Genomic DNA, 13440 nt, shown 5'->3' on the forward strand with positions numbered 1-13440 from the left:
CAGGTATGATTCTTTTTACCCAACAGAAAAGAAAATTATGTTAGAAGTCACATTTGAAAGGAGCAGCTTCATGGCCTGTAGATTTCTGTGTTGGTTCACATGATTTTTAGTCAGAATAAAGAGGGAATTGTTCTCAGCATGTATCAGAGTGAAGTCTGTCTTTTAAACTTACAGGGCGAGTTGCTCTTTACCCGCTTCCACATTTTAAAATATATGGAAGCCTACACATACGGTACAGTCCGTGTCTCTGAGCGTGTTGCTCAGACAGCATGGTGTCTCTCTCCTATTCTTCACTACCTGATTCTTGTTCTTTCCTTTCTGCTGTTCTGACATAGCCTGAAACACCATGTTCCGCAATGACGAGACTGCTGTATATACATGAAGAATAATGGGTGCATAGATATCCTGTCTTTTCCATGAGCAGCAAGAAGAATACAGTAAGTTGTATTTTAAGTCAGCATGAAGCAGTAGTATTTTCATAAAATGCTTCTGAGGATACATGCATAACACTGTTTTCATTGTTTTCTTTCTTTCTTTTTTTTTTTTTTAAATCTATTCCCCTACCCCCACCCCTTTTAACAGAGGTTTTAAAAGGGGAAAAGGAAGAGAGAAGACGTAAGAGAAAGATAAATCTAAAACAAGCTATACACTGAAATTAACTGGAGGATCCTTTCAACCTAGAAAATCTCCTAGAAATTGATAGAGGCCTACAGATAGATATCCCGTAGGGAGTAAGGAAAGCCTGTGTGTGTGAGACTCTGTGTTCCACATTGTTATAATGAATCCACATGGCAAATCCTCTTTTCCTCCTTATTTTCTGCTTCTTCACCCGTAGAATTTATTCACAGCATCTCTATCTGGATGTGAAATCCAAGACAGTGACATTGTGAAAAAGTCAGAACAATGGTAAAGTTGGCTTGTTTCATCTGCTGCCTTGGAAACCCGCACACGTTTCATTTTCCGCTAAGTGTAAAACACACAGACGCTTGATACTTAAATGGTTATTGAAATTCCTACAAATACTCAAGGTAACAAATTGAGTCATTCCCCTATCCCCAAATTAGCTATACAAAATGTAGCAACTAAATAAAATAATATAAAAGACAAAAGAAAAAATGATAAGTATTTAATATTTATGTTAGCTGATGAATAACATTTAGTTTCTCTAGTTTCTCCAGTTGCTGCTTGTTTGGTTTGTTGTTGTTGTTAACTACAAACCAGCATAATTTTCTAGAAATTTGTGGCTTCTTAACTTTAACTCTTATTTGGCAAAGAAGTAAGTAATTTCTAAATATCTTATAGTTGATAAGATTGGAACCTATTAAGAATATTATTCTAAACTGAGAAATGGCACAAATTGGTTATCTGCCTTTCTAGCCTCAGAATTTCATGCCAACACAGGATAATTTCATCATGGAGAAAAAATTAAGAGAAGAGGACACGGAGTGCAAGAAGTGAAACAACAAAACTATAAAGATGCTTTTACCTACAGAAAAAACATACAAATATTTTTTGGTAAACCAACAAGTTGAAAAAAGAAAAGCCCTAAGCCCACTACTTTTTAACCTAAAGTAGAAAAGATGGGGTAAATAGATGGAGCCAAGAGAAATATTGCCTGTTATAATGAAAAATATGTTTACCATCATCTTATTTGGGCCTCTTCCTGCTCTTACGAGAATAAAAGCAGAGGCCTATATTGAGATGGGTTTTAATAAAGAATCAGGCATTAGTTTTTAAGCCTTTCAACTGTCATACTTAGACAACCACAAAGTAATAATAGCAATTAGTGACACAACCTTTAACATTTGGTCTGTCACTATCAAAAATAGCCTGGCTTGTACCAACATGGGAAGCAACAAGCTATAAACCATGGCAGGGGTAGGACAAAAATGCTGATACTCAATAACTGATTGATGTAAGGGTACCTGTCAGGTATGGCAAAAATTTTCATTTTGATTATATTCAGAATTCAATGTGAAAATGTTTGGATCAAAATCCTGCTATTTCTTTCTGCATTCCAGGAGTGCATTAATACGAAACTCTCAGCAGCTATTATCAGGTTTCCATCATCTCATTTTCAGGAGCAGTGGTTGGTTACCCTTAAGTACCAAATTATTTAAACTGATCAAATTGTACCTTTCTGGCCTAACATGAAGCTGAGATTTTACGGGCTGTCTCTTTTTAGCCAAAGTTACTACCCATGCTTGGAATTTAAATTATGGTTTGTAATTCCCTACCTTGAGGGGAAGCAAAGATGGAGGCAGAATGTGGGAGAGGTGAGTGTGTGGCACATCACTGATAGCAAAACCTTGATAGCAAAACACACTGATAGCAAAACATTGCTTTTCTCTGGTGTTTTGAAGCACTCTGAATATGTGCTCAAATAACAGATACTAAATAATTCCATAATGAACATATTCACCCCACTCACCCCCCACCCACTTAGGAGATTTGTCTAGCAACTGAAATATCTTTTATTTTAGAAATTTTTTGCAAAGTTTTAACACTATTTTTGGTATTACTTTCACATCCTTCATCTGAAAGCCAGATATTCTGGATCACTCTTGTACGACTGGGTAGGTGGCAGGGGAACAGAGACTGTACAACTAGCAGAATTTCTGATCTACTCAAATGACTTAAACAGCTTTTGTCCTTTAAGATAAGTTATTGAAGTGTTAGAACTAAACAGCTTTCATCTTATTAACAGAGACTGCATACTGCTTGGAATAATTTCTTCTTCTGTTTGAAGTCACCTGTCATATAACTCTGAATATACTAAGCATTTCTACTTAAATACTGCAGATATAAATGTAACTGTACACACTGTAAATATAAATGTCAATATTTCGTGGCTAAATTATATTTAAGGAAAGTGGCAATGAAGCTAAATGAACAATGATAACTGCTCTGGATACAGAGGCTAGCTAAGGAGACTAAGGTAATGTAAGAAGTGCCATTGTGGCTGAGAATTGCATCTGTGATTACTCAGCTAAAAGTCGGCTGCCTACAGTGATGCCATTGGTGGTAATGACTTGGTGGATGGGGGCTGAAACTTCAGGAGTACTCACGGTGAGCTACATAGCTCAAATTTCTCCACTCTTAAAAGATTAATTTTATTTTTTGTATCAGTGCTTCACAGATGATGACACTTTCTTGAGCGCCTTCATTCGGGAAATTGAAGGTTGGTACACTAATGTATACAGCCCTGCATGCAGAATGACACCTTAGACTTGAAAGTTTATGTAAAGTAAATCCAACACATCCTCAGCCAAACAAATACAAGCCTTATTCTGCAGTGATGCTTTAAGGAAGGAAACAATAATTTAAAAGAAATAAACTTTGTAAGACTAAAATACTTTAAACTGCTATTGCACAGTTACATCAAAAAGCAGAGTTAAGGCTGGGTGGGTTTTGTACCCATTTTTGTACCTGAATTTATTGTGTGTAGTATTCCAATGTCAAATAATCAAAATATCCCCACTCTTGTCTTCACTGCATGCTAACATAAGTTCTGTTGTCTAGGACTAGACTTCAGTTAGAAATAAGAGTTTAAATCCATAGATCTATTAAAATCATTAGAATGGTGCCTAATTACAGCTGTTTAGGACTACAGAGTTTATATGACAAATACTTATAGATAATAATATGCAAAAGTGTATGCATTTTACCCATTTTCCTGAAAACTATGAATTCAGAATAATACTAAATCTTTTTTGCACATGCTTCAAACGTAGGAAGCCTTCCAATACGTAATATTATATTATGATCCACATGTGACTTGAGATCATACTAATATAAGTAAAATATTTTTCCAGATGTTAAAGCATGCCATGTACTATAAGTTTCACGTTTTTATATAAATCATGATTACGGTTCTTCAATTATATATCCCGGAAACAACAACTGACTTAAAAAGTTGGAATTTATTTGAAGAAGTCTTACAGAGGGTTTTAAGGTTTTATATGTATGCTACCTTTTGTATGTTATATATTGGTAAAACAGGTATCTACAGAACCTTTGCACTTCAGAGATCTAGTCCAAGATTACTTTTTAGAAATGTATTAATTTGGGGAGGGGGAGGAGTTCTTTCAGCTCAATTAAATCAGACTCATACAGCTGTATAGTTTCAGCCTACAGACACCCCCCCTTGTACTTTATCAGAGATAGAGTGAACAAGATGTAATTAATCCTATTCAGGAGGCACTCCTTTTATACTGCCCTCTGCATCCCCCTTCCCTTCGGTCTTTTTACAAGCATATTCAGCTCCCTCTTCCATATGCTCTGCTACCCCCTACGAGAGACTAATTCTTCATTCTCCCATCATCATAAAGGTCTCACTGATGTATGCAAATTACGACCTTCCTAGCTGCTTTGCAAGATTCCTATCCCTGTATTCATCCTTTAGCCTCCATAGTAACATTATTAGTACGATCAGAATCAGGGAAAGGACAAATCACTTACTGTCTACGTTTAGTGAAGTGCAACCCTTGCGTTCTTACTGATTTTTTTTTTTTGGATAGTATTACAGGGATAAAAGCAGCTATGGAATGTGATACCAGCAATATAAACTTGGTAGGGCATAACCCTACGTGTTCAGAACTTGTTGAGTCCCAATATCCAATTTATTTTCAAATTAGTAATTAATACATTCATACTCTCTACTATGCCAGTGAACTGTAAATACAATAAAATGTTTTTGAGAAAAATCTCTTGGCATGAAATCCCAGTTTCCTAAACATAAACAATGTCTTACAGATGGCATTTGTTCCAAATCTTACACAAATCTACCAAACTCATGAAAAATATACAGCATCTTTCTCATAATAAATCTGCCCTCTTTAAAGTCAGTTTCAAAGTAGTAATGTAATATTTTGTCAATAATGACAAAATTTTGAGTGCATTCAGAAGAATCCTTTTCAACAGCAACAGTTATTCCCAGTAACTTTCTCCTGAACTTTTAGCCCCATAAGGTTAGCATTCAGGAAGCTCAGCTGCTGTCTAACAAACTTAATTAATCAAAAAGTCATTTCCGAGCTGTAACTATGAGTAAAAGTGCTTCAAGTGTGCTAGCAAGCCTACAAGTTAATCAAAATGCTAATGCAGTACAAATTAAAGTTGTGATTAACATTTCACAGTAGCTGCTTAAGTGAATTGATCACACAAATGGGTTAAGCATTACTCATTTCCTCCAGCCCCAACTGGGAAAAGGTTTGCCATGGGTGGGGGAGGGATTATATATACGCAGCACCAAATGATCATTAAACTGTCACCGAGATGCTTCCATACACTAGTTCACCAATTATCCATAGCAAGCAACAACTCCAACACCACTGCCACAAAGGTAACCCTCCCTTCTCCCACATATATACCTACAAAACACAAGCAGGCAGCAAGTAATTCCACCTCAACATTTCCCATGCCCAGGTACTTTCACCACAAAGCTATCCATTGCTGCATAGTATGTATAAATGAGCGTTACTGTCCAGTATATGTGCTACAAGTTTTTTGATTATTCTATTATTTCCACCCTCCTAATGCGGAATAATAGCTATCCAACCATGAAAGCAGCCACTATTTAAGTAAAATTGCAAACAAGGTGCTATCTATCACTGGAATATCACCGCATATGCAAAGAATACATGTAGTAGCTAAAGACATATGGCCTCTGCTCTTCACTTGCTTCTGAATAATCCTCTGCATTCTCAAGTTAATTTGATTCTCTTCCCTTCCTTCAGTAAAGCTGCCCATTTATTGGTAGTTGCCAGTGCACCCATTAAACAAAGCAATTCTCTCTCTCCCTGGGCACTTCTGGACAAATGTTACATACACAACTGTAAAATGGGCCATTCCTCTAACTCCCACCACCTTGCAGCAAGTAATCGGCACACCTGCACTAACAACAGACAACATATGAGCTCAAAACACCCTTCGGATCTTTAAGAACTTCTCCATTTCCTCATAGGCAGGAAAACAAATGATCCAAGAGATATGGCTCCCCAGGCCAATAGTTATAGTAGCTGTTATGAACTGAGGAGGGTTTGGGGAGGATGGGAAGTCAGAGCTGAGGGACATTCACATTCTTTTAGTCCGGGAACTGCAGCTCGGGCACCTCTGCTCTTTGCAGCTGTGCTGATATGGTCAGAAAGCACCTTTTGTGTGAGGAGCAGTAGATACAGCTCCTACCATCAGCCAGAACAGTCTGCAGTTCAGTAGAGTAAGCATTTAGTACGTAAGCTAGCTCTTAAAAGCTGAATTGGGCAGCATATTTGTGCAATATTTGATGACTCTGAACATGTACCACAAAGATGATTCTCATAAGCAGAACTGTAGCAAAAGCTGCAATTTAAATGACCAGAAACAACTTCTTTACTTTAACTTAGAATGGGTAAAGCAGTGTTACGCACATCATTGTCCACCTAAAGAAATGCAGTGCTTAACCCCAAGAGTTTTTTATTTCCTGTCAAAATTAGATTCTCTGGAGGAGTAACATGATGGCGAAAGGCAGGCCGCCAGTGACAGTGCTACAAGGTCCTCGTTTCAGGGATGTGCACATTTCCCGTGCAAACTAGTCTTTACTCTGCTGTTTGGAATCTGACTTCATGTCCATCTTCTCAGTGCACAGGTACCCTGCTGAGATGCGTTTAACACATCCATAGGTAAACACTTCTCAAAGGTTAAGGCTGAGCTCCATGGCAGTTCTGCTCCTGGCAATATTAAAATATTTTATCAACGATTATACTACAAGTGGAGGCTTGTGGCCAATCCCAATGCAAAGCCAGCAACTGTCCCATTATTTCCTAGAAGAGACTGCCCTGCTGAATCTGAGACTGACGGTATTACTGCCTCAATTATCCATTTCAATTAATGCAAATATAGGCGATAGTCTTAGAACAGCAGAGTAAGAACTGATCGCTGAATACACAGTCACAAAATATAAGGCTTGACAAAAGAAGTAAAAAAGAGATTAGATTTAGTCTGTTTCACATATTCTTAAATCAGAGACAGGAAAAAAGGTGGCGTATTGTTTTTACAATAATAATTATATTCTATAAAAATATTAGACAAATCATTTCATTAGAATTTTTATTCTTTGATGTTCTTCTGCAAGAAGTGGAGAAGTGTTTGATTTTGAGCAGCTACTGGAGTGCTCAGCACCATCTTACTGATACCTCTATCTTTTCTTAGTAAAAATAATGCAGACAGAGTGCTAGGCTCGAAGAGAATATGCAGTCTACTGTAATTGTATTAGAGGTAACAGAGGCAAATAAAAATTAAATGACTTGCCCAAGATCACACAGGAAGTCATGGCAGATTTTCTGAGCCATAGGAACCTTCTGTGCTTTATCTATGAGAGCCTGTCACTGATAACAAACTTGTTAGTTTTTGACTTGAGCTTTTCAACGTAGAGCAGGGACATTCCTTCAGTCTAGTCAATGCCTCAGTGGCCATCCATTACAGAGATGGGTGTGGGAGCAGATTGGCATTCACCTTCCAGAAGGTTACATATTGCTATGCCCTATATTTCTGCAGTAAAAGGGAAAGAATTCTGTATTTCATACTGGGTAAACAGATACTAAGTTTTATCTTGCTATAATGAACTCCATCTACACCTAACAAATGTTAACTATAGGAAAACTGTAACAATATATTTCTTCCATTTTCTATGTTAACGATTACATTCCTTTATTGAGCCAGCACGATGACTCCTCAAATTCTGTTAAATGCTTATGACTTCTATCTTTCATCATAAGTACAGATGAACAGAATTCTAACATAAACCCAAAGCTTCTAAGACATCTCAGGAAAATTAATTTAAGAGTGATTGCATAAATGTTTTTATTAGAAGAGAATGGAATCTTACCTGAAATCCATCAGCTACATTTATCTATCTGATGCTGTTAACATAGTTTTCTGACTGACTATTAACACTACTCAGCCTAAAGCCACTAGCGATGAAATAGGCCTAGAGGACGTTGGAGGAATAGGTGGGAGGATGCAACGGGTGGGATGTGAAAGAAACCATGGGAGAGAAGGCTGATTCCGGTGAAAGACAGCACAGAAGAGTGAAGTTTAATAGCCTGTGATGGAAAAAGGCTTGCTTACGTATTGCAGCTAGAGATGCAAATCTGCTCTGCAGGGGACTTGCAATGGAGGCCTGTTGTACCTACCGAGATACAACCACTTGTAAAAGCTCTTTGAAAGATTTTGCTTTCTTCTAACAGAAAGGCAGCGCTGATATGGAAAGTCTGTCATTGACATACCCGCCAGCAAAAATAACAGTTTATGTTCAGGTCACAGTTTGAAGGTTAGCTATACAACCTTAACAGCTAAAGCACTTTGTAAGTAAATAAACAAAAGTTCAACATAACTCAAAAACCAATTCCCGTCTCACTGCTGAATTTTACGTTTGGTGGTGCACAAGCGCATGTTCACACACACAGAGAACATCACCCACTGAAGATGTTTATCAATGGATCCTTCTATGGTTCAGTTCCTTTTCTCACAACTAACATCTTTTTTTCCACCTCTGTTGACCCAGAGTTCATCAGCAGGTCAGTGCTAAGGAAAAGGTAAGAACCAGTATTGAAAGTGTAACCCTGTCTATTGCTTAGATTCTGGGAACTTTAACCTCCGTTTGGAAAGCGTGACTAATAAGATGGAACAAATATTCTCCCAAGAGATGTAAACCATGCGCCAACTTCAAAATACAAAAATGCTTGCATGTTTTTTCTTTTTTTTTTTTAAAAGAGCAACTTTTTTTTTTTTTAAGATGACTGTGTATGTGACATTATGTAGTAGTTAACGGAAGGTACAGTATGGAATGGTATTCTTCTGAACTCTACTTCAGTTTAAAGGAACTGTTGAATATTTTAGGATTTTTTCTTCTGAGCAATTATTGTTTCTGAAACACCTATTATGCAGTAACAGGATTAAAAAATACATTTCTTGGCATAGCAGGATAAATATTGAGCAAAATAATTATTGAAAAGAATCTTTAATTTACATTTTTTTCCAAATATGTAATTAACCCCCCAAATGCTAATTCCACAAACATCTAAATGAACTTTAAGTATGTGATTTGTTTGAAACAAAGGTGAATTTTCTCACCTTAGCAAGTGACGTTGTCCTCTGTTAATAACTGAGTATTATGAATAATAACTGTTCATACATTGAAGCTTTCAGCACCATGATTTTATTGATTTGAAATATTTGGAATAGACTTGCATTCAAGCACTGCTAGTTGCCAAGTTTAAGACTGTGTAGCAATAACATCTGTGTTGTTATTTGCTTCTTACTTTCCTCTTCCTAATTTTAGTTTTGCTTTTTTCAATATTAGTATTACAAGCTTGCACGTTTTGCTAGTGTAAGGTTGAGACCCACCCAAATCACTGGAGGCTGAACTGCCCATGGTATTTTGTCTGTCTAGAGCATTGATTAATAACTTCTCATAGAGTGGTTTTACAAACTGTTAGGCTTGACACAATGATATTTGCAGTTACCGTATTGGCAACAGGCTTCAAACAAGATCAAAGCCTCATTCTGATAGTTGACATGTCGATCACTGAGGATATTAAAATCTGAGCAAACAAAAACTGCAGGAAGAAGGAATTACTGCCCCTATTTTACAGATATGGAACTGAGGAAGATAAAAAGAATAGTTTGTTGAAGGCTACCTGATCTTCAAGAATCTGTCAATGAGTCCTTGTCCAGTTCTGCTAAAGAGAATATTATTCCTTTCCAGCAGAATCAGAGGGGCAGCTGTTCTCTGTGTCAACTAGAGCTCACCCTTCCTGCTGTAACTGTAATTGTGCTTTTCAGATGTGGCAGCACTCTATTCCAAACTCAAATTGCTGCTTTAAAATTCTTTTGAGGCATGCAGCTGTGCATGTGATCGCTTGTTACCAGTACTCTCCACGGTCAGTTCAGTTTCTGTGGGTTGCGACTGCAGTACAACTGTAAAAGTCACAAGCCTCTAGACTGAGTTTAAAATCTGTGTTTAAAAGTGTGTTCTGTGACTCTATGATAATTGGGAAATAGAGACATATCTTTTCACAGGCTAGAGAAAAACCCTGTATCTCGTCCCAAATCACATTTCAAAACATGTTTTATTTATGCTTGGCAATGACTACAGCACTTTTGGGTGCTATAAAAATAAAAGTACCCATGGGAGACAGGTTCTTGGGGGTCAGCATAACAATCTGCACGGAGCACACCCATGGAGGAATGACTTACGTACAACATGGCATGATACAGAGATAGAAAGCTGTTGCATATGAAAGAGGCGGTGAGCCCTATGGCAGCAGATGCCTCCAACCAGGGTACCACAGTCTTTTACCATAAGTTAGTTTACCTCCAGTTCTGTAAAGTGGGCATCTTTATGGGCATCTAGTGCCTCCCTAAACAAAGTGGTATCAAACCGTGTGGCACCAGTTCTCCACAAGACTGCAAGAAATCTTCAGATTTTTCTATATTCAAAATATTACAACACAGTAACAATAAATAGTAAAACAACAAGAGTTAAATAATGAAATGCCTTACTATACCTGACATATTCTAATTGCTTGGTCCAGCACTGTCTTTGTATCAGTTGCATAATCTGGACAAGGCAGCATGGCACGACTGAAGTGGGCTTGCAGCAGCAGGTGTGTTTTTGTGTGTGAACTGTCAAATGAATGGGGATTGACTTCAATTGGAAGATGTTTTGCCAGTTCACTGTTCATCTGATCTTCATTGTGTCTCACAGGCAGATCTGTGTACTCCTCAGCATTCTTTGGGGAAAAAAAAATAAAAAAAAATTAACCATTGTAATTAACTTCACAGTAATTATTATTCCTTACTCAGACATTAAAAGTATATGCATTAAATTTATGACAGTTAGATTTCATTGTTAAATTAGCAGCATTTTAACATTTAGAAAGCATACTTATTTATCAAAATCATGTGTGTGGGAAAACAATAGCTAGTAAAATATTCACAATTATTCACACAATTATAGGTTTTAAAATGTTTTTCACATAGCTGATTTTAACATTAGAGAAGAAGAAAATAAAAGCAGGGAAATAAATACATTCATTGGATGGACTCAAAATTTGAGATGACCTTCTACAGATATCCTATCCTGGTTGGCTCACAAAAACATTGCAAGGTTAACTATAAAGAAGTCAATAATTCACATTTTCAATTTTCAGGGTTTCTACTTTTCTCTTTGTATTCAAAAGCCAGTGGGTTTGAAATAGCTCTGGTAAGGTTCTTTTAAAATATATTTTTAATATTTTGAGCAGTCAGCATCTAAGCAACTGATGATCAGCAATCAAAGCAAACAGCAAAATTGTAAGTAGGTGCTGAAAACTATCTTCTGTGTTCCAGACTGGAACTAATACCATTCATGCCAAAATGAAAGCTGTCTAAGAACTTTCTCACTGTTGCAAAAAGGAGTTGCACACCAACAGGTAATCTAAATGTAGTTATCAGTAGCAACATCCTTGGGACTGAGAGGAACAAGTATGACTGTTCTAGTAGCCGGAGCAGAGATGTTCATTCTCCTGCTAGGGAAATCCACTGTCTCTGAAAGAAAGAAAATTCAACAGAAGCATCCTAAGAACTATAATTTAGGCTGAAGAGTCAGTTCTGTGACTTAATTCGTAATTTTTTTTTCCTCCACAAAATCCTCTTGTGCATGTATGTGTACATATTCTTGTTTGGAATGAGAATGATCTTTCTAAAGTATAAAACTTGCAAGTAAAGTAAGAGTTTTATAATATGTGATATCTTTTCCATCTGTAATTTAAGAAAGTGTATTTCTTTTGGCATAAAATAAAAAGTCATTTGGGTAGCCTGAAGGGCAATGCCTTCCGAACTATGGGCTTAGCAGAGACCATTAAATTAAAGTGTTCAGGGTTTTATATTCCTCTTAAACTTTAGATTTGATATTATGCATTTTAGTCTTCAATCTCCAGTCAGACTTCCTGCAAATCCATATTAATGAAATATTCACAACGGTAACCAATGCAGAGTGCGGTAAAGAAAAATGGCAATTTTAGAACACCTAATAGAACTACCTAATTGACTTGCAAAGTACCGTATCCACTCATTAACATCCTAACACAGAGAATCTTTTTTGACAATTCCTAAAAACAGTTATATAGCTGTTTTTCACCCCCTTGGAAACTGACAGCACAAAATTTTCTATTTTCTTTAATGGCACAATGAAACTACACCTAAACTGTGATATAAATGTAAAAGGAAAGATAGGTATTACACAATTTGAGATTTGGAAAGAAAATCAGAATGTCATTAATTTATTTCATATCTCGACTGCAGATTAGAAGTGAAGACTGACTAAAGACAACTGCTGCTTAATCCTGGATGTCTCTGCTAGATCTCTTGTGAAAACTGTGGTCATTTATTCTCTGAACCTAAGGTCACAATCTTTTTAAGCCCTATAGAAGTCTGCATGTTTGCTTCACTCTTTTTATTTAACTGGCTTCTCCTTCAAAGATATTTTAAAGAATATTTACCAAGGAGATTTTTTACTTAGTTTTGCTTTGCAGTTTAAAGTAGCAGAAAGAAGAAGGATCAGCCAAGTCACTCCAGACCAATTGGTACTCCTGAAAATGCGTTTTCCCTAATTCTTCCCCCGCACATGTTTTATTTACCTCCAAAACACTCCTCTTATTTTAAACAACTTGCCTACTTAATTTCCTGTTTGTGATCATTGACTGTAAGTAAGTGAGGTTCATTTTCTTATCTGCATCATGTAGGTAATTAAAGGAAATTGAGAATGGGTAGTGAAGCTTTTATACAACTGAGAATGAAGCTGAATGGAGGGCACCGAGGTCAGCACAGTCCATTATATTTTTATGTGAGAGGCCAGTATGTCTGCCCTGTCCTTGTTTGCTTAGTGTAGGCTGGACAGACTACTAACTGCAAATCTGTTTCTCTGATTTGCCCAGCTGTCCTTGAATAAAGACATCTTCCATTGCAAAATGTTAAATGACAGTGATTGACAACTCTGTGATGAACTCTGCTTGTAACCCCCTGCTACTGTTTTCAGGTTGCACAAGAAAAGACAGAATAAAGAAACATCCTTTGTAATCACCTCAAATGGGCCCTGCTGTTCACTCAATATTTTTTCATTTTAGTTTTCCTTCTCATTGTGAATCTCAATCTGTTCTGCAAAGGCTATAGCTTCAACTATTCCACACAATATATAATATATATTATTTTAGTACATTGTATCTGAATACTGTTCTTACTTCCATGGGTGAGGAAACAGCTCGAATTACGTATCAATCATTAATCTTCATTCTAAAGTCAAGAAACGTAATACAAACTTTATAGTTAAACCACAAAGCACTGCTGTGCATTTTTCACTTTCCCTTTTTCTTTGGTTAAATCAGGACTATTGCAGCCCATGTGTGAATAATATGTTTACAAGCG

General features: G+C 36.8%; 1 protein-coding gene across 4 annotated transcripts in view; it reads right to left on the minus strand.

Moving 5' to 3' along the window:
* ASCC3 (activating signal cointegrator 1 complex subunit 3) overlaps positions 1–13440 on the minus strand; it is a 291790-nt gene that overhangs the window by 11855 nt on the left and 266495 nt on the right. For all 4 annotated transcript variants that reach the window (XM_072855573.1, XM_072855572.1, XM_072855574.1 and 1 more), the window contains one exon: positions 10545–10769. In XM_072855573.1, the coding sequence (XP_072711674.1) occupies positions 10545–10769 (225 nt within the window). The remainder of the gene's footprint in view (positions 1–10544; positions 10770–13440) is intronic.

This window comes from Ciconia boyciana, chromosome 3 (genome assembly GCF_034638445.1).
Source record: "Ciconia boyciana chromosome 3, ASM3463844v1, whole genome shotgun sequence".
Classification (NCBI taxonomy): domain Eukaryota; kingdom Metazoa; phylum Chordata; class Aves; order Ciconiiformes; family Ciconiidae; genus Ciconia; species Ciconia boyciana.